This window comes from Stigmatopora nigra, chromosome 9 (genome assembly GCF_051989575.1).
Source record: "Stigmatopora nigra isolate UIUO_SnigA chromosome 9, RoL_Snig_1.1, whole genome shotgun sequence".
Taxonomy (NCBI): domain Eukaryota; kingdom Metazoa; phylum Chordata; class Actinopteri; order Syngnathiformes; family Syngnathidae; genus Stigmatopora; species Stigmatopora nigra.
The window spans coordinates 4,458,773-4,478,664 of NC_135516.1; the positions used below are offsets into that span (position 1 = coordinate 4,458,773).

General features: G+C 38.5%; 1 protein-coding gene across 8 annotated transcripts in view; it reads left to right on the forward strand.

The window, feature by feature from the left end:
• rnf220a (ring finger protein 220a) overlaps positions 1 to 19,107 on the forward strand; it is a 125,774-nt gene extending 106,667 nt beyond the window's left edge. For 3 of the 8 annotated variants that reach the window (XM_077724199.1, XM_077724201.1, XM_077724200.1), the window contains 12 exons: positions 474 to 525; positions 635 to 727; positions 2,830 to 2,872; positions 5,164 to 5,288; positions 6,117 to 6,246; positions 10,164 to 10,356; positions 10,732 to 10,787; positions 10,893 to 11,007; positions 13,409 to 13,520; positions 16,479 to 16,673; positions 17,085 to 17,159; positions 17,668 to 19,107. In XM_077724199.1, coding sequence (XP_077580325.1) covers positions 474 to 525; positions 635 to 727; positions 2,830 to 2,872; positions 5,164 to 5,288; positions 6,117 to 6,246; positions 10,164 to 10,356; positions 10,732 to 10,787; positions 10,893 to 11,007; positions 13,409 to 13,520; positions 16,479 to 16,673; positions 17,085 to 17,159; positions 17,668 to 17,739 — 1,261 coding nt within the window. In that variant the 3' untranslated portion in view covers positions 17,740 to 19,107. The remainder of the gene's footprint in view (positions 1 to 473; positions 526 to 634; positions 728 to 2,829; positions 2,873 to 5,163; positions 5,289 to 6,116; positions 6,247 to 10,163; positions 10,357 to 10,731; positions 10,788 to 10,892; positions 11,008 to 13,408; positions 13,521 to 16,478; positions 16,674 to 17,084; positions 17,160 to 17,667) is intronic. The other 5 variants (XM_077724204.1, XM_077724206.1, XM_077724203.1 and 2 more) reach the window with 3 other exon arrangements.
• Positions 19,108 to 19,892: the final 785 nt, after the last annotated feature.

Here is a 19,892-nt window from a genome sequence, read left to right on the forward strand (position 1 = left end):
CACAGTTGTGGCGTCAATCCCAGGTCGGTCCCCCTGTGTGGAATTTGTACGTTCTCTCCCCGGGCTTGCGTCAAATTTCTCCAGCTACTCCAGTTTCTTCCCACTTCCCAAAAACATGCATGGTAGGCTGATTGGGCATTCTAAATTGCCCCTAGTTATGGGTGTGAGTGTGCATGGTTTTCCGTCTCCTTGTGCCATGCGATCAGTTGTTCACCGATTTAAGGTGTGCCCGCCTCTAGCCCGTAGACAGCTGGGATTGGTTCCAGCACCCCCCGCGACCCTAATGAGGATAAAGCGGTTCAGAAAATGAGAGATGAGATGGCTGGAGAATTCATGCTGTACCCGTTTTTGTCTGGGATAGGCTCCAGAACCCCTGCAACCCTTGTGAGGAATAATGGCTTGAGAAATTAATGAGTAGAATACACAGAACTGAACAAATATATATGTTGTCTTCTTCTTTCTTTCTTAAACAGCAGTAAGATCCCATCACCCAAGGATGGAGCTGTCACTCCAGGAACTCCCAAGGTGAGATGAGTACTTGAGTATGTATTATATATATATGCAAGCATTAATGGAATATAACAACAAACTGAAATGACGTTATAATTTTCTTTATATCTCTCCCCCTGTGTAGTCAATGCTGTTATCGGTGCACATCAAGCGTGAGGGAGAATCTCCCGTGGTCTCGCCGTTGTCTGAAGACGCCCACCACTCGGACAGATACCAGGTCACACACGAAAGAAAACACAAACATGCAAAATGTTCTCGAGTTTATTTGACTATACAATAAGTGTACCATATACAATTCTACAATGCAAAATCCATTAGAGTTTAGGTTCATTAGGGAATTTCACCTTAGCATGTTTTTTAAATGTATTTATTTATTTATGCATACTCAGTACGTCATATGTTGTAACCGTTGTTATAAAACTACAAGCCATTGAAAGTGGATCCCAACACGGCTTCAAAAGATAGTGATCAAGTACATTAAGATTTATTAAAGAAAGGGAGAATGAGAGAAAACAACAATAACAAAGTGTAACTAAATCAGCAGAAATCAAGCCTTTAGAAGACCAAAAAGGATAAATGGTCTGAAAAACTCAAAACTAAAGAATCTCAAAACCTACCCAAAAATTAGGACACAAAGTCCCAAATGATAACAATAAGAAATACACAACCATAGAAAAATTAGGAGACACACAATGGTAAGAAAGACTATAATCCAACAGCAATGAACTAAGTGATAAAAGTGCAAGCAGACAGACATGACAGCCATGAATAATAAGATGTACGTAGGAATAGAAGGTTTTTTTAACGTTTGTTTTCCCCCTGACTAGTTTTAGCTTAAGGTTTATCAAACGTCTGGTTTGTTTTACAGGCCGAGATACATCTTTAGGTTAAGTGGGTTTCTCTTGACACCATAAAATAAGAACTATTAAGCCGCATAGGCGTGACGTGCTTACGTTCTAGATGACACAGCTCATAAAGACCTTATAGCTATAAAGTAGATTTTCTCATTAAGTGAAACTGCTGAAATCACCTTATTTTATACATATGAATAAGTCGGGGAAAACCCTTAAAATGAATCACAAAGGCACTTTGTAACTTTTCTCTCTCTATTCATGTCAGTCTGCTTCCACACCTCTGCCCTCAAAAATAAGTGTTTGATAGTTATATATTAGTAGCTGGAGTAAGCCTCTATTGGAGTCACAGTGGGAGGGGGTCTTAAAGGAGAAGAATGGGAATGTTGTCAGGTGTTGTTGATGGATGATGATCTGAGGACGGATCTTCTCCTTCCTGTTTTAGTGTCATAGAAAGGGCATCCAGACTGTGATTGAGGATGCTTTTGTCGGCATATATACTAGTTTGGACTTTCAGATCTGTAATATATTACAGTCATACCTTGAGATACAAGCGTAATGCATTCCTGGAACGAGCTCCTATGTCGAATTACTCATATCTTAAATCAACATTTCCCATAGAAATGAACTAAATACACCCTCTGAATAAAACACCAAAACATTTGTGTGATGTGGATGTAATCTCAATAGTGTTATGTCAAAATTATTGGTTTAGAAAATTTTAAATGCTTGTGTTTTTAAATCTCAGTATATTGGCGTGTTTCTCGGCTATTGTCAAAAGGGTTATTTCTTAAACATCCTTGGCAAACTTAATAAGGTTTAGAAAATTGATAGATGGTCTGTAAGCTTTGTATAATTATTTTAAAATCAATCAGAAAATGTGTGTCAACAGTGAGGAAAAACTACTTTCAAAATGCATGCAAAGCCGTACAACCTAACATCAATTATATGGCTATATTAACGTATTTATTTTAAAAAGTAGGAAAATAGTTGAGCATGGCAGTCACCGGACGCCACTAAATTGTTTCTTTGGCTCCATCTAGCGGTTATAGATTACATCTGCCGTTTATCCTCTTACACTTCCGTCTGCGAAAGTCACGTGATCACAACAACCTAACATGGCGTTCGTGTCTGCCGCTCTGTCTACTGAGCGGGCGCCAGTTTCAATCTTTTCCATCCGTTTTATAATATAGAAGTGGTAAAATGTTATTCCTAGTGTGCTGACTCTGAAAGTACACTCGTGCTGAATACCGCACTTAGTTATTGCCGCTACTCAAAGAGCTCTGTGCCAAGCCTTGTTGGAATGGAGGATGTGGAAAACAAGCTAGAAGTAGGTTTTGGACTTGCATAACCATTTAGTATCCATTGCAATCTATCTTGCCAGAGCCACATTTGTACATGTAAATGCATCCAAATGTTTCCTGATTATCTAATGTCTATATTTTTGCATTGTCTTCTCTTTTTGTAGACATTTTTACGAGTTCGCGCAAACAGACAAACGCGGCTGAATGGTATGTAAACAATAAGCTTCCATCCTTTACTATAATTGACATTTTATCGTACTTTTTCATTGTTTTTCTGCTTTCTTAATTGGATAACAGTTTATTTTGATCTACATTACCTGGTACATAGGCTGGATTTAGATTGCAAAATCTTAATTTATATAATTCCCATGCCCAAATTATTCATACAATTTGCATTCACACTGCAAGTTTGGACTGGGCATGTTAAACAACTCACCTGTAGAATGCTCAAACTAACTGTATGCTGTAGAAGTTTCATCTCATCTCATTTTCTGAATCTGGTCCAATCAGCTTACCTTACATGTCTTTGGAATGTGGGAGGAAACCGGAGTACCCAGAGAAAGCCCACGCAGGCCAGGGAGAACATGTAAACTCCACGCAGGTGGACTGACATGAAAATCCTCGAATTCCTCTCCACTTAACACACGATACTCCATTTTTCTACAAATTTAATTTTGTATCTCATATCAAAACCCATAAGGAATATAAAACAACTTCTTATTTGTATTGAAAAATGCCCCTGACATTAACAGCCATTTTTGCCTGCTGAGAATGGGATACATAAATATAACATTTTATTCTGAGTGCTGTTTGTGGAGATTTTTAATACTTCACATTGATGTTGCTCATTAAAACTTACTTAATACTTCCATTATGTATATAAAAGAAATCTACATTTTATAGTTGCCTGGCGTTAAAGTTACATTCAGTGTAAATCCAGCTTCTGCTTTCGATTGTCATTTTTTACCTCATTTACAAAAAAAAATGTCATTCAAGGATCTCAATATTAGATTATATTACAATATTATATTTTTATTTGTTGATACATTGCTCAATATTTATGACTGCCCTTGTCAACTCATTAAATTAATTAATTGAGATGAAATTGACCTGCCACAAATTTATCAATACCTATTTATCTATTACTATATATTAAGTTAGCATAAAAGGCTTGATAATCAATGAATTAATTTTTCATCTCATCTCATTTTCTGAACCGCTTTATCATCACTAGGGTCACGGGGGGTCTTAGTGCTTCCATGACTCAGAGAGCTAGGAGAAAGTGACAACTTGAGGCCAATTCGTGGTAGTATTGTGGCATATATTACCAATACAATGCAATTTGAGTGCCATCCGACTACTGAATGAATTGCAGGACCAGGTGTATTAATATCAGTAATACTAATAGAAAAGATAACATTTTAAAATAAAGATTTATATTGTTTTGGTCAGCGTCAAAGGTGTAGGTGCCAATGTGCAACCCACCTTTAGATAGCAGAGAATAGTGCATTTTGGCCAGCTAAATGGCAAACAGTCTTGCAGGGGCAGAGACAAAAACCAGCACCTTTCATATAGTATATGTACTGCTTAATGTGGCACATTTTAGAACTTGGTGTGGTAACCTCCAGAAAGCATTTCTGAGTGGTTAGTGCTTCTTAGAATATTTGTAACCTAACAATATTAACATGATATCCCACCGTGACCCGAATAAATACAGTAGGTTTTTGGTTCGACTGTCTTGACCCAAGAGTGCTTCAGGAAGTTTAATTTATTTCAATAGGTCTTCTCATCCTAGAAAATAGCTTTTAAACAAGTGTGGGTTAACTTCCAAAACTCTCTTGTCCCAATAGGTTGTTCCTTTATAAATTAAGCATTTTTAAACCCCTAAAAATTCCACAACAATTTCAGTCACCCTCCATATTACTTGCCCTCCGCTTTCACAATCAACTAAGATTTTTTCTAAACTTGGCCCACAGCTAGGCGATAAGGCAGAGATCCTTGCCAGCTGTAATTAGCCGCCTTTTTTCATTCTCTATTTAACAACGCTCCCCTCAATTAGCATCACCGCCACCCATCCCCTTTCTCTTCCGCTACACTAACGGCATATTGCCTTCACGGACTCACCCCCCTTGTCGACTGTGATCATCTTTGCCATGGTCTCTCTTTCCCCCATGCAGCTCTCTAAAAATTAATGCCCCTGTATGCCATTTACAGTTCAGGAAAAACGGCTTTGATCGCAAGGATGGCTGTTCTTCTCGGTTTAATTCTGAATTAACTGTGTGGGTTATAGATAGTGAAGGGTAGACACAGATGTCATGTGCGGTTGTTTTCATAATCAAATTGGGAATTTTAGATGTAGTTGAGCTAAAAATATACATTTTTTTAAGTATACATTTGATAAAGTTGTTAAGTGCCTGTCTCTATTGTGACTTAACGAGGGTGGACTTTATATGTCAAACAAAAGTGAGTATTTTTCTCTCTCTCTTTCTGACTTCCAGCTCGTATCGGGAAGATGAAGAGGAGAAAACCTGAAGATGGGGGGCAGGTATGTCCGCTGTGCAGTGCCCCATTGGCTGGGAGCGAGGATGAAATGAGTAGACATGTGGAGCAATGCCTCATCCAGGTAGTAAATTCGAGGGAACCCGAGCCCTGCCTAACCGCCAGTTGGACAGCCTGTCACTCACTATCTTAACTTCCTGCTGAAATTATCCAAACTTCTCTCTACTTTAGTCTAAGCATAGATCACATAACCACTTGTAGTTTATTTTGTCATCAGTCTCTTATTCTCAGATGGTAAACATGCATATGCATCATATCGAGATAATTTCTCGTGTTTTAAGAGCATTCAAATAAGCTTTGTAAAAATAGATGATCCTTATGCATCTTAACCTCTGGCATGCTGCTCTGGTAAAACATACAACCCAATCTTGTAGACTAGTGGAGTGGTGACCACTATATACTTCACTTCTCAATAATTTCTTGTAGTAGATGTAGACAAATTAACACCTCTTTGTTTCCAAACTGCACTTTTCAACACTGTATTGTGCTGTGCTTCATGTATCCAATATCTCATGTGCTGACCTTTAGAATGGAAGAGATTTGTATTCATTCCCACGAGGGAAATTCACATGCCACTGCATCACAAACAAATTCCAATATCTAACTATATGCCAAACATTGTCTTTTAACTCACTGAAATTCAAGTTACAAATTAGCCATTTAAGTAATGGGTGGAGACCCGTACAATTGATTTTGTAACTTGTGTTCAGTTCATAAAATATAGACAAATATTAAAGTCTTTTTCCTACTAATCAGTAACATCTTAAATTATCACACTATGATTCTGATTACAAACCTATAGTTAAAAGTGAAAACATTTGTCAAACATTGAGTTATTTTGTGAAAATATCTTTATTTTTGGCCTCATTAACATATTCCTTTGTGTTGTCAGCGTGAGGGTGTGCTAGGTGATGATGATTCTGTGGACATGGATGGTGACAGTGGACGTGGCTTTGAGGAGTATGAGTGGGCAGGACAGAAGCGGATCAGAGCTACTGCACTTCTTGAAGGAGGCTTCAGAGGTATGGCTGGCGTGTTCTCTTTTCTCGAAACAACCATTTTAAAGAATAGTTTCTTCCCTGGCTACATTAGTGAAATTTAAATTCAGGGAATCAATAATGTATTTCTGTCAAATGAAAAACAATTTAGAAAGGGGGAAGTGAGTTTGAAGGTTACACAAATGCTTTTAAATATTGTTTGTTGACCCAGATATAATGCATTTGCGTGTCTTAATAAAAGGGGCATGGACAGAGTTGCCCCCCAGAGTTTGCAGAGCCTGGTGAGAGAGACAAAATACGAATAGATAAATAAGATGAGTTGACAAAACAAAAATTAATCAAAATAAAATAACGTACCTTGTTTTGACTTAAAGCTTGTTGAATTTAAACAATTAATTGGTGGTCCTTTATATAAGTAAGTTACATCAACTTAAAAGAAAAAAATAGTGTAAAGGCGTAAAAAAAATGTCTAACTCTGAGGATGAAGAAAAGTGTAGAACTGTTTGAGCTTGTCAACTTGGTCAACATGGTGCAGGATGGCTCCACTACATGCAGTTAATCACATAACTGACTTTAGGAAAATATTTGCCTTATTAAACTAATTAAAACTAGGAGAAAATAACTGAAGAAAAGTCAGGAGTCTCGACGCAAGAAGTAGTGGAGATAAAGACGTTGAGCTTCTCTTCAAGCATAACCAGGTTGGATAGCTTTAGTAATGAAAGAATAAGATAAGACATGGAGACAAGTTTAGAGAGACTAGATAAGATGATTAGGACTATTACGAAACCCCCCGGCGACAACTCTGACCCTGACAATGAGATGGAACCCAGCACTCTTTGTCGGATTCAGAAGATTTGTAGATGTTTGAATGCTTTAACTTGTATTACCCCGAATACACATTACATCAATAAAACACAATCCAATTCAGTTTTTGCTAGTACAACCATTGCAGCACGTCCATTGAGTGCATTTTCTCTGGGCAAAAAATACCAATTGCACCTGCAATGGAGACAGCACCCTTTCAGTCGTCCATTCATAAAATAGTAGTGGAAATGTGGTATATAATAAAAAATGAATATCATGTAGGTAGTCCGTACACCTACGCAGCAGCGAGTTAAAAGTTTGGTTGAGACTGGGTGTCATTAACATCCAAATCACTTTGAATCGGTGGCCAGCCGATCGCAGGGCGCAAGGAGACGTACAACCATGCACACTCACACCTAGGGGCAAATTATAGTGTCCAATCAGCGTACCATGCATGTTTTTGGAAAGTGGAAGGAAACCCACGCAGGAGAACATGTAAACCCCACACAGGTGGACGTAACCTGGATTTGAACCCAGGACCACAGAGCTGTGAGGCCGACACCCTTACCACTCGCTACACCGGGCCGCCTCAATTTGGAGTCAAAAGCTACAAAACTAGTTCATCAGTGTCTACCCTTGTCACCTCCTCATCCTCGTCTCTTCTTGCCACACCCTTTTCTCCATTATTCGTCTTCTTCACATGCAGCCTGCCGGTCGGTCTCATACCATGCAGGCAAACAAGACAATTCAATAAAAAAAACTCTGAACTAAATTTTAAAAGAGTAGCACAAGGGTTAGCAGGTGGCCCCCCTGTCAGTCAATTTATCCCTCCCAGTTGTCTATCTCTCTTGAGCATTGGTAAACGAGCAGACACTGGACCCTTCTGCTAGACTTTAATAGGGCACCTTGTGATGTGCACAGATATCTGATGTGGCCTGGGGAGACTAACTTGAAAAGGGTGGACTCAAGCGTGTGCACACAAGAACACACACATAAATTTGCAGCACAAAACCCAGAAGGTGGATTTTCTCATGAAAGTTACACACAGTGGTTCGAAGAGACAGCACATAATGCATAACCTTTTCAAAGAAAATGGCCCGCTATATGGACCGAGATCCTGCTTGGAGTATCTGTAGCAGGCAGGGGGAGGAGAGGCTCTGTTGTTTTGTTAAACTATAACATCCTATCACCACATGTGGAATACAAGCAGAGAACATATTGTCTTCTCTCCAATTTCATGGGTAATGTAAGTAGAGGGAATATTGTGTTGCTCTACACTAGTTAAACACCTTCCATGGACAGCCCAGTGGACATTATCCAACAAATCTGGCCTCGTGTTCACATCCATTTGATCCCTTTCCCCTTTTAGGGGTTTCAAAGAATGAACAGCCATATCCAGTTATTTTACTTTAAGTTCTGATTTAAAAATCGAGTGCCTGGTGCTCCTGTTGTTTAATCCAAATAGTGTCTGATGAGTTTCAGGTCAGGGTCTTCAAATTCTTCCATTCAGAGCCTTTTTTTTCAGGTGGCTTTTACTCAGTTTTTAAAGCTGCCAGACAACAAATATAATTGAAGTATTGCACAAATAGAGTGAGTGAGACTGATAAATCTTTAAATTTGATATCAGCCCGTCCTGAAAGACAGAAGAAAGAGATTTTTTTCCGATTACGAGGGGTAAAATGGTTTCAAAACGTGGACAAATCTCTTCTTTGTAAATTGACTTTAAAGATGACTGTTTCATATCCTTGGGCCTGGACTGACTCATCTCTTGTGCCTCCTTCCGACCTGAAAAGGGCACAAAGATTGTGTGATGACCTTTGACTCTGCATCCCAGACTGCCTAAAGCAGGGAGTTCTGATAATTGCTATGGAAACATGGTGTTGCTGGTTGGATGTATTGGTCATCATTCAGTGTATTGATTTATTTAATCTAAATAAATCCTTTTCTGTGAGTTTTTACATGCAGTGACGCTTTGATATAATACAAATTTCTTGTTTCTTACAAATATGGCCCAAAGACTAAACATTACTTTAATTAACAAAAGTTGCTTCAAATAAACAACTCTTACATCTATTTATGAAATATTTCGAATCAAACAAAGTTCAGACAATGTTTGTAGCATTTTTTTTATTGAATAATACAGACCAAATCTAAGAAAAATCTGCAGCAACTGCGGAGGAGAAGAAATGACAATTTAAAAACAATAAGTGAAATGTTTTCCCAATGAACTACGGATGCGTGCTGGTAGATTTAAGTGTGTCACAGATCAGGGTGACAGTGTATAATGTAAGTGAAATCTGTTATAGTGGGGCTGACCTCAGCCTGTTGGATTAGATTGCCCTGCCAAGATTGCTTAAAGGGACATACTGTAGAAGCATAGCAAAGACGCACACACAAAAAAAAACTTGGTCGGATACCCCTCAGTGAACATGACCTGACTGTGAAACTGCACATTTGGCCTGGCAAGATTTGTGTTAATATTAAATAGGTTTACATGCAGTAAAATGCTATGAAATGAGTGCTAATTTTAAAGACGCAACGTCGACGGACTGGCGAACGATTGTTTTTAAAATAAAAGGCAATAAATAAAATTATTTTATTAAACTCTTATTAGATTGAAGTACACAAACTTACTTTGGTAAAAGAGAAAAAAAAGGCATACTTTGATGGAGTCCTGGACACCATCTTTAAGTGACAAAGACACAGATGTTCCCGAGCACTCAGGGGACTTTTTTAAGTGATGGACACACACGTACGCACACACTCAATGGTCTCAATGCACCTTTGAAAGTTTATCATTTATGACCTCATGGGTGCTCCTTCTCCCAACGCATACACAATGCATTATCCCTTTTGTTACCAGGCTTGATGATGTTTCTTTTATACGATCAAGAACTGGCTAGCAGTTTTCTGTCACTGTTTTGCTTCATCAATTGATATATCTATATTTATTACGTATTATTTCTTTTATTGAAATTCTTACATTGTAAATCCTACTGACTCCCAAGTTTCTGTCACTATCTAATGAGCATTAACAAACAACTTTGAGGAACAAGATATTATTATAGTTCATGGAATTTAGCAAAAACAAATTAAATCACCCCCATTTGTTTTTTTGTTTTTTCTCTTTCCAAAAGCCACTGGATTTGCTACATGTAGTATCAAGGAGTGTGGGGCAGACAGCGACGCCGATCTCGATGTAGATGGAGACGACACGTTGGAGTATGGTAAAGCCCAATACACTGAAGCTGACATAATCCCATGCTCTGGAGCTGGAGAGGACCAAGGAGAAGCCAGAGAACGAGAGGCACTACGGGGAGCAGTGCTTAAGTATGAATCCACACCTAATCCAAAAAAAAGTTGATCAAAGTATCTTGTGCTGTAGACCCTGAGGTCGTTAGAAGTTAGACCTCTTTGACAGCCAGAAATTTTGCTTGTTTTACCAAATACTTATTCTGCACTCTAATTTGGGAAGAAATTATTTAAAAATCAAACAATGGGATTTTCCGTTTTTTTTCTCACTCGCTGTTTCATAGTTGAGGTTTACTACCCATGTTGACAATTATAGGCCTCTAATCTTTTCAAGTAGGTGGAATATTAATTATGTTTTTTGATAGATTCTATAAGTAAGGTACATGCATAAATCATTATTGAAGACAGATTTTCTTTAAAAACAAACAAAAAAATGCACTTTATTTGTTGCAGCGGAGGATTGCCGTCGAACAGAATAACTCCCGAGTTTTCCAAATGGGCGAGTGATGGTAAGAAGACAAATAAGAAATTACCTTGTTGAAGAACAGCTTTTTGGACATTGCTAGATTGATTGTTCAAAACATCAGTGTCAATGTCTTTTTATTCATTACCAGAGATGCCTTCAACAAGCAATGGTGAGAGCTGCAAGATGGACCCAAGCACTCCATCATCATGCACGCCTTCTGCCTGCTGTGTCCCACGCACCTGTAAAAACAGTGAAATTGAAAAGTAAGCTTTTGGTCTTCCTGGTGATGTTTTGCTAAGTGGGACATTGCCTACACACGGTCCATGGTGATGTGACATCTTATTTAGGATTGTACGAACAGCCAACATTGAAATCTTTCAATTCCAATTATAGTGTATGAAATTTCCACAGTACTTTATTTGTCCTCAGTCATTATTTTTATACTAATATAAAACGTTTTTTCCTGGAATTGTGCAAAACTAAATTAAACCAACATGCACACTTATTTCCCCTCATCTATATTCTCCCACAACCAAATAGTATCACACCAACATATATTCTAGGTCCCTTTTCACTGCAAGGGTGATAGAGGTCAGCTCATTCCAAAAGTGAGACAAAGTTGACTCATGATTTCACTCTTTATTTTGAACTAATTTTAATGAGAAATAAATTGTATTAAAAAATATATGTAGTAAAGTCGTTATATTGCTTACTATTATGCTACCTGAACCAGATTTGTAGTCCACGCACTTTTGTTGCTTAAGATTTTTCAATGCAAAACATGTGCATCTGCTCAAAAAGGGTTTTAAAGCATTTATTAAGACTAATTTAGACCAGGTTTAAGAGACAAATCGTCACAAGTTGGAAGTGGAGGGCTGAGACATCACCACCAAAGGCTGCTGAATTTGCAGAATACCCTTGAAGTGTCCTATATCAATTTGTGACTTAATGGGCATCTGTGCTGTCACAGATCACTAATATTATGTAAGATAGCCTCAAGAAGTTGTCAGGAGATCAATAAAGAGAGACACTAAAGAAAGCTCATTAAATGAACAGATATCTCGGCAACAGTGACCTCTCCTAAATAAAAGTATTGCACGTCCTACGATGTGAGTATTGCACATGCTTACATTGCAATGCTGTGCTTCAAACAAGTTCCTCATAATAGATATCTCTTGAGGACAAGCGACGAACAAATAAATAATTGATCGGAACCAGCTGTGTCTTTGTGGCTATCTAGTGTGCTTGTTGTCAGAGCTCTCGACTCAGAAGTCTTCGTCATGATTGTGGAGCCTTCGGCATTGTAATAGAAGGCGTCTAAATCTCAGTATAGATTTTAAATAGTTTAAATGGGTGTTGAATTATTGCATTGGAATGAGAAGCCAAGCAGATGGCTCCAACCATACCCTGCCTCACTAGTTTCTATAAATACACGTCTCTTTGGTGCTCCTGTGCCCTTTCATCTGTAAATGAAAATGAGATTTGTCTCCTTTGGTTACATTGATACACGTGTGTTCGTGTGTGGGCATGTGTGTTTGTGTGTGGCTTTTTTGCAGGGCAGCTTTCATGATCTCTCCCCCGATTCCATTTCTCCTTTTTTTCTGATCTCAGATGGGTAATGATCTTGTTTCCTCCTGTGGGGCACCCTAGTGGCCTGTTCATTCCCTGGCAAGATAAATGAGCTCTCATATGTGTAGACACGTGCACAGCTAGAAGTACAGAGTACTTTATATGCCCTTTGCCCTTAAAGGTAAATGGCCTCTCCCAGTGCTTGCAGAGCTTTTTTTCTGCCAAATTCGGGGTTTTGGCTGTTTGACAGTGAGGAGCTGTGTTTTACACAAAAAAAGTTAGATATTTGGTATTTTTCTTCCACATGTTTAGTGTCTTTCTCAGGTGGCATTTGGCGGATTTAAATGAGGCTTTTGTGGATATCTTTGAGCAATGACTTTGTTCTTGCCACTCTTCCATTAAGACCAGATTTGTGCAGTCTACAATTTATTGTTGTCCTATGGACAGGCTCTCTCACCTCAGCTGTAGATCTCTCCTGTTCACCCAGGGAGATCAGTCTTCTCCTGGTATGAGACTATCACAGACAGAGCATTTATACGGAGACATGATTACACACAGGTCGATTCTATTCATCATCAGTCCGCATTGGATCATTCAGAGATCCTCACTGAACTTGTGGTGTTTTTGTTTAAAAAAAAATCCAATATATCATTTAATCCACTTGTTGATTGTGTCACATTTGCTGACTTTTCAAAAATATAGGCATATATACATTTTTTCTGTCTGAAGCCTGAAATGTGAAGGCCTGAGAAGTTCAAGAGGAGTTTGGATGGGACTACAGTAACTGGACCAGAATTAACTTTCCATATTCCCCATAAAATGTTTTCCCTACTTCAATAATCTTCTATCTGTCCTTAATTGAGCCACTCAAGGCTTTTTCAAAATAAATGTCTTGTCAAGGTGTGGTCTACTTCTAATCTCGGAGGGAAAACAGTTTACTTTTCTATTTTGCCATTTTATGACTTTTAACTAAATTTTCAATTATTCCCTTGGTTTAAATATGGCTTAATCCAAGGCTCTACTCTAGCTTTGACAATTTAAAAAAAAAAAATAAACCGTGAAATGCTATTTAAACTTTCGCTCCTGTCTTCTCAGAGTTACGGAGGATGAATCAACAGCTACCACGATGGAGGCTTTGAAGGCCCGAATAAGAGAGCTGGAAAGGCAGATTCTGAGAGGGGACCGATACAAGTGTCTTATCTGCATGGTAAGTAAAGAAATATTGATAAACTGCCTTGTGAATAATGTGATAATGCTTTGTTTGAGAGTGCATAGTGCATTTCTCGATGCATGCGTGTAAAATAAACAAGATGAGAACGATCTGAACTGGTCAGAGATCTAGCCCCATTTTTGACCTCAGCTGCCAATTTCAGATTTTAAACAAATTGTTCTCAATGATTGAAGAGGTCGTAATATTAAGCAAGAATACATAGTTTCTCACCTGTGTTTTATACTGAATGCGCATATATCTTTTGTCTTGATTGCTTTCTCAATTTTTGGCTGTAGTGGCGTGATCTTGTTTTGTGTGGTGTATTTGGAAACCTGCATGGCCTTGCTTTGTGAGTAAGACAAGCATTCTGTGTTCTTTGAAATTTGCCCTAATTTAATCCAGCATAATACATAATAAATAAGGCTGGTGCGAAATACAAATGTTCAAAAATCTTAGGAACTATGTTTGTAAGCAATATAATACATTTAATACAACCATTTCAATCACAGTTATCAACAAGTGTGTGTGTGTCATCAAGTAACGCACACATCACAAGATAATATTGCATAATACAACCAGGCAGTGAATATTTATTTTCTTTACACTATGGTCTGCATCAACATTCCCTCAAAGCTGTGCACTACTTTCCTGTTTTCTGCATGCAGCGCACAAAATAAAATCCAACCTGGATTTTAGAAATAAATATAAATTACAAAATGTTCTTTTGCTATGCAACTCAGAGTGGCAACATGTCACTGATGAATTACAACAATCGGTAAACGATGACTAACACTGTGTTCAGCCAACTGTATGATGCGGTTCACGTCACGTGTATTTACTTTACTGTGGCATAAGTAAATGTGGCAGGTTAGCATATAGCTAATGGTCCGGTGGAGCTGCTTGCCAAGGCTGTATTATGGTGAAACAAGCCAATGTTAAAAAAAGAAATGCGGTTCTTTTAAGATGGAATGACAGTGGGAGTATGTGCAAAGAGAAGAAGAACAAGCAGTGGAATTTAGTGAGAAATGTCTCCTCTGCAAACATACAGTGAAGCTAAAGTTGTAAGCGAGCTTTTCGATGGAAAAATATTGCATATAAATGGAAGCTTGGCTATCAAGTGATTCAGCAGAAAAGTCATTTGAACGAGAATGAGAAGTAAGAAGGACAAATGTGAAAAATATGGTGAAATTTAAGTCAGATTTCTGCATATTCTAGTGCATTGGTTCTTAACCTGGGTTCGATTGAACCCTAGGGGTTCAGTGAGTCAGTCTCAGTGGTTTGATGAAGCTTTTGTCACAGAGGCCAAGACACATTGACTGATCATGTACATAATAACATGCCCCGCTTGACAATCACTGGCTCCAGATGATCACGTGACATTGCTTGGCCAATCAGTGCTGCGAGGAATTTATATATCTTGAATTTGAAAAATATATATATATTTTACACTTGAGTAGGGTTCGGCGAATGCGCATATGAAACTATTGGGGTAGCTTCAACAGAGGACCTCTATCCTGGTGACATGTCTTAAGATGTTTTATTCATGGTTATTAATCATTAAGTTTTAGTATGATTAAATCATGTATTGGTAGTAGGCATGCATCTGCTTATGGCAGGTGTGGTACTGGGTTCTGCTTATATTTGTAACCATTTAGTCATCCTTCATCTGAGTTGACAGTGTAGCGACCACATCCTTTGCTAGTGTGTATCTACACAGGATATTATCGATGCTTGCACGTCCTAAAGGTCACTGGGTTCCCCAGGTGATTTGGCGGTTTAGGCATTCTGATTGATCACTCACTTCTCCATGAATTTATGGCTCGACTGTACTTCTCATCTGTCATTGTCTATGATCATGCACACAAACACATTCAAGATAAAAGTAATTTACACCATGATTCAGGTAGATTTTTATGATTTAAAAAGAATGAGATCAAGTTGCCTCAAAAACTTGTCACCAATTACGCTGTTGCATAAGTGTACATGCACTCTCACAAGGGCAAGGTGCTTTGTTCTTAGTTATCTATGGCAAAGAGGAATTGCCATACACTTTTGAAGATACATCTGAATTAAGTCAAATAAAATGTAGCTGTTTTGAAAGGGATTTATAAGATTTTTGAAGTGGCATTTAGTTAAGCTTCCGGGAATGACGGCAACCTCAGACTTCATTTTCCTGACTTGGTTTTTCACCGCTGCTGTTAGATGGGCATGCATGGAGTCGCAAATCAACTCCGCTTTTTCGGGGGGCCTTATTTAGAAACCAAACCGAAATTGTTTTGCAATAAAGCACATGCCCTTACTATATACGAGTACCTGGTATGGGGTGTCTTCAGCGTCTTCTTACACACACCCTCCGCATGCCTGACCCCACCCACGTCCGCCTTCTCTCTATAAAAGAAGTGTATCGGATAGAAGTGCTCTCAGTCAGGCTTTGGAACTCAGGGCATACACATGGCGCTCCGCACTATAAGGCACCCTGTCTATTTTGGAGAAAATTTAAGACTTTTAGTGCGCCTTATAGTCGTGAAAATACGGTAGTTTACATCAGGCATATGAAAGCTTTTATTTAGCTGTCATAAATGCATTGTTGGAAAAATCTGTCTTAACTTTTAAGTATCCGCTTTTCACTCCAGCACAGATGCAGACCTTTGTCAATTATTGTAATACAGAGTTCAGTGATTGATGTACTGTTCTGTAAACAGATTTAACACATTATATCTACTCTCCATAATCTATGAAACCTTCAATAGGGATAGAGCATGTGGGCCTTTTTGCATATTTTATGTGCTGTCTCCTGACTGGCTTGTGCTGACTGGTATACATGCTGTCATTTGGCTGGAACTTAATTGTTGTATATCAATAGTGCACTGTGTGTATATGCAAGTGCAGTTACGACAAGCCACCTCTATGCTGCCACCTTTCCTCCCCCAACACCTCCATCCCTCCCTTCCGCAGAGGAAGCCTGCTATCCAGTCAGGTGTGGAAATCAAGAAACTAGGGCCATGGGCAGGACCTCGGCCTTTGGCCTGTGAGGTCAGAGAGAGGCAGCCTAAGTCCCTCCCCCTTGGTTTGTACTACCTGTACAGGGGCCTTGTGATTGGTGGCTACGGCAGCAGCATAAAGAGGCTTCTTCCACAGCCTCTACGGAGGGTAAGGCACTCCCGCCCTCCTTTTGACCACCACCTCCCTCATATTTCCGTCCTTTTTGAGAGGAAAAAAAAACAAGCACCAATCAGATTGGATTCATTCATGGCTGTCTCCCTCATATTTTCCACCCTGAGCCTGCTTTCCCCTTGTCACTCTCGTTGCCTGCCTGATATTGTCTGTGTGTGTGTGCATAAAAGAGCTGAAGGTCGTTGTGGAAACACCTCCCCTCCATGCTGCCTTGCTCAGTGGTTCTGTGGCTGCCGGTTTCTGTTGTGTCATGGTCAGTGGTGTGACGCGCTTAATTGAACAGGGTTCGTCTTTGTCGTAAAGTGGTTTCGTTTTGTCCATCGAGATGCTTAGCATCTTTTTGCCCCATAATTGTGCAGTGAACCCTTTTTGTTTATGTCTCTGCAGGACTCTTACACGATGCCACTCACATCTATACAGTGCTGGCATGTCCACTGTGAAGAATGCTGGCTCAGGACTTTGGTACGTGCAACATACACCCACACAAGTTATCCACAATGTGTCAATACTATAACCTTAAAACTAAGGTCGCTGTCCCTCAGCAATGAATTCAGAGAGAGGGCAGCTAGGGTGTGTTATTACCAACAAAAGGCATTGAGTTGAAGTATATTTGTGGCAAGTCTTTATCTGTTCAACATCAAAGTAACGATTTAACAGGTGGTTTATGCGAGGGAATTCTGCAAAATACTTACGATCGTGATGAGAGCCTAATAGTTGTTAAAATGGTCACGTGCATGTTAAAAAAACAAATGTACGTATTGAGGTGGGCACATGAAAATGTTGTAGTACAAACGAGACATTTGTCAGGGCTGAACAAAACTAACATACTGCATCAAATCTCGGGCGTTTTGAAAGCATCTTTTTCGAGATCACAAATATGATTAGCACTCACCAAGTTAATTTGGCTGCATTCTAACTCCGTTACAACTAATATACTAAAATGTAAGTCTCTCTTTTCTAATGTCAACAGGGTAACAAGAAACTCTGCCCTCAGTGCAACACGATCACCTCACCTGGGGACCTGCGACGTGTCTACTTGTAAAGAGCATACTTACATGCATTAATCACCACCATGGATTTAATTTCGGTTGTCATTTTTCTTTACCGCCCCTCAACTCTGTGGACCAGGTTGTCGGCGCCAAACCTTTTAAAAGAGAAATTTGTGAGAGGTGAGCTGGCTTTGATGAACACAATGGACACGAGCAGCGCTCAGTCCGTTGCCGCTCCACCTTCTCACATTAACATATGCGGGGGACACTGGACATTCACTGGCTTCTGTGACTGCTTGTATATTACATATTGGATGTCTCATACTGATGGACCTTTATTCAGCTGATATCCTTGAAAGTGACTCACCTACCATTAGCCCTGCTGTGAACTCAACTGGAGCTCAACCTCTTAGCAACTTCTGAACCACCCGACCTCCTGAACTCCAACCATGGGCCAGGCTCATTTTTTTTACATCCTACTAGACCTCAATCATTACTTGACAGAAAGCCTTTTTGTTGTTCTTTTCCCTCAGTTTAAGCAGAACGAAAACAAAATAAAAGAACTCCAGCCTTTGTTCTCAAAACCCTATTATTGGTTATTATATGATACTCCATCAATCCAACCATCAAAAATGCAGTCCAACCAAGCACATATAATTTATTTTGTGTATGTTTGTTTACAAACTTAGAATACGAACTATCTGGAGTACACAGACACCGTGCACAGACAATTTTCTTAGCAGACACAACAGGGGTGTACAATATAAAGTTATGCATTTAGTCAGAAAAGGTTGGGGAAAAAATGGCTGGAGTTAAAGAAGCCTTATGTATTTAAGAAAATATGGTTTGAAGATGTTCATTGTACAGAAAAAAAATAAAACTCAAGCCTAGGAGGTCAGATTTAGGTATATTTCTGCAGAATACCTAATTGAGTTTAGCGCTTGAATAAGATTAAAAGGGAGGGGGTGGATGAGCAGTGACTATCTTTTGTTTGGTTTAAAAGATGGGAAAGAATCCTAAAACCCAATACCTTATACCAAACAAGCAGTTCTATAGAATTGAGCTGCTCCTTTTTGCTCCAAATACTCTTTTTTTTCAAGGAATTAGCTTCCGAATCTGAAAATTTCAGGGTTAGGTTTAGAATTTTAACAGTCATTTTCCATCATTTTCATACTGCTTAGCCGCAATGGTCAAAAAAGACTAGTAAAGGGTCCCAGACTTTTCTAGCTCATTTATGGAAGTCTATGGAAAAGAGGAATGGCCCATGCTGTACTAGCAACAAATTGCAATTTAACCCCGCCTCTCTATCCAGCAGCAGCAGCCAAGGTGGTGGCGTGCTTTGTGTTTGTAAAACTATGTATTCTGTGGTGTCTGTATTGTTGTTAAAAATGCTGAAAAAAATAAAACGTTCTTAAATACCATGAGTGGTCCTGTTCGCAAGCACCGGGTCGTCAAATAACAAAGTGAGAGATGAAGGACTGTCGTATGCATAAGATACATTTTTGAATTGTGCATATTTTAATAGTGTTTAAAGAATTGTTCTTACATAACTGTTCTATACACTGCAACCATTATTAGCCACGTGCTGCATTTCATGAGCTTATTTCTTGTGTTGAGTTTATGGCTACTGTTTTTTTATTGTTTTTTTTTTTTGGGGGGGGGGGGGGTGCAGTTTATGGTACTTCAGTCAAGAATGAATCGGATCCGATAACGCTATTCCTGGCTTTCACGTTTAGTCAAGTCTGCCCCAAAGATGACGATTGCACAAAAAGAATTATGTCACAATTATTTTGTGTCTTGGATATGGTACCTGTCTTTCCCGTTTGTAAACTAAGTTTGACATTAATTAAATGATTGTAAATCTCACTTAAAAATTTTGCTTGTGCATTTTTTTTCCCTCCATAATGAATGTGAGCTCTGAGTTAGGCATTCTTTATTACTTTATGCACTTTTGGCAGGGTTTTATTTATATATATATATATATATATATATATATATATATATATATATATATATATATATATATATATATATATATATATATATATATATATATATATATATATATATATATATATATATATATATATATATATATATATATATATATATATATATATATATATATATATATATATATATATATATATATATATATATATATATATATATATATATATATATATATATATAAAATATATATATA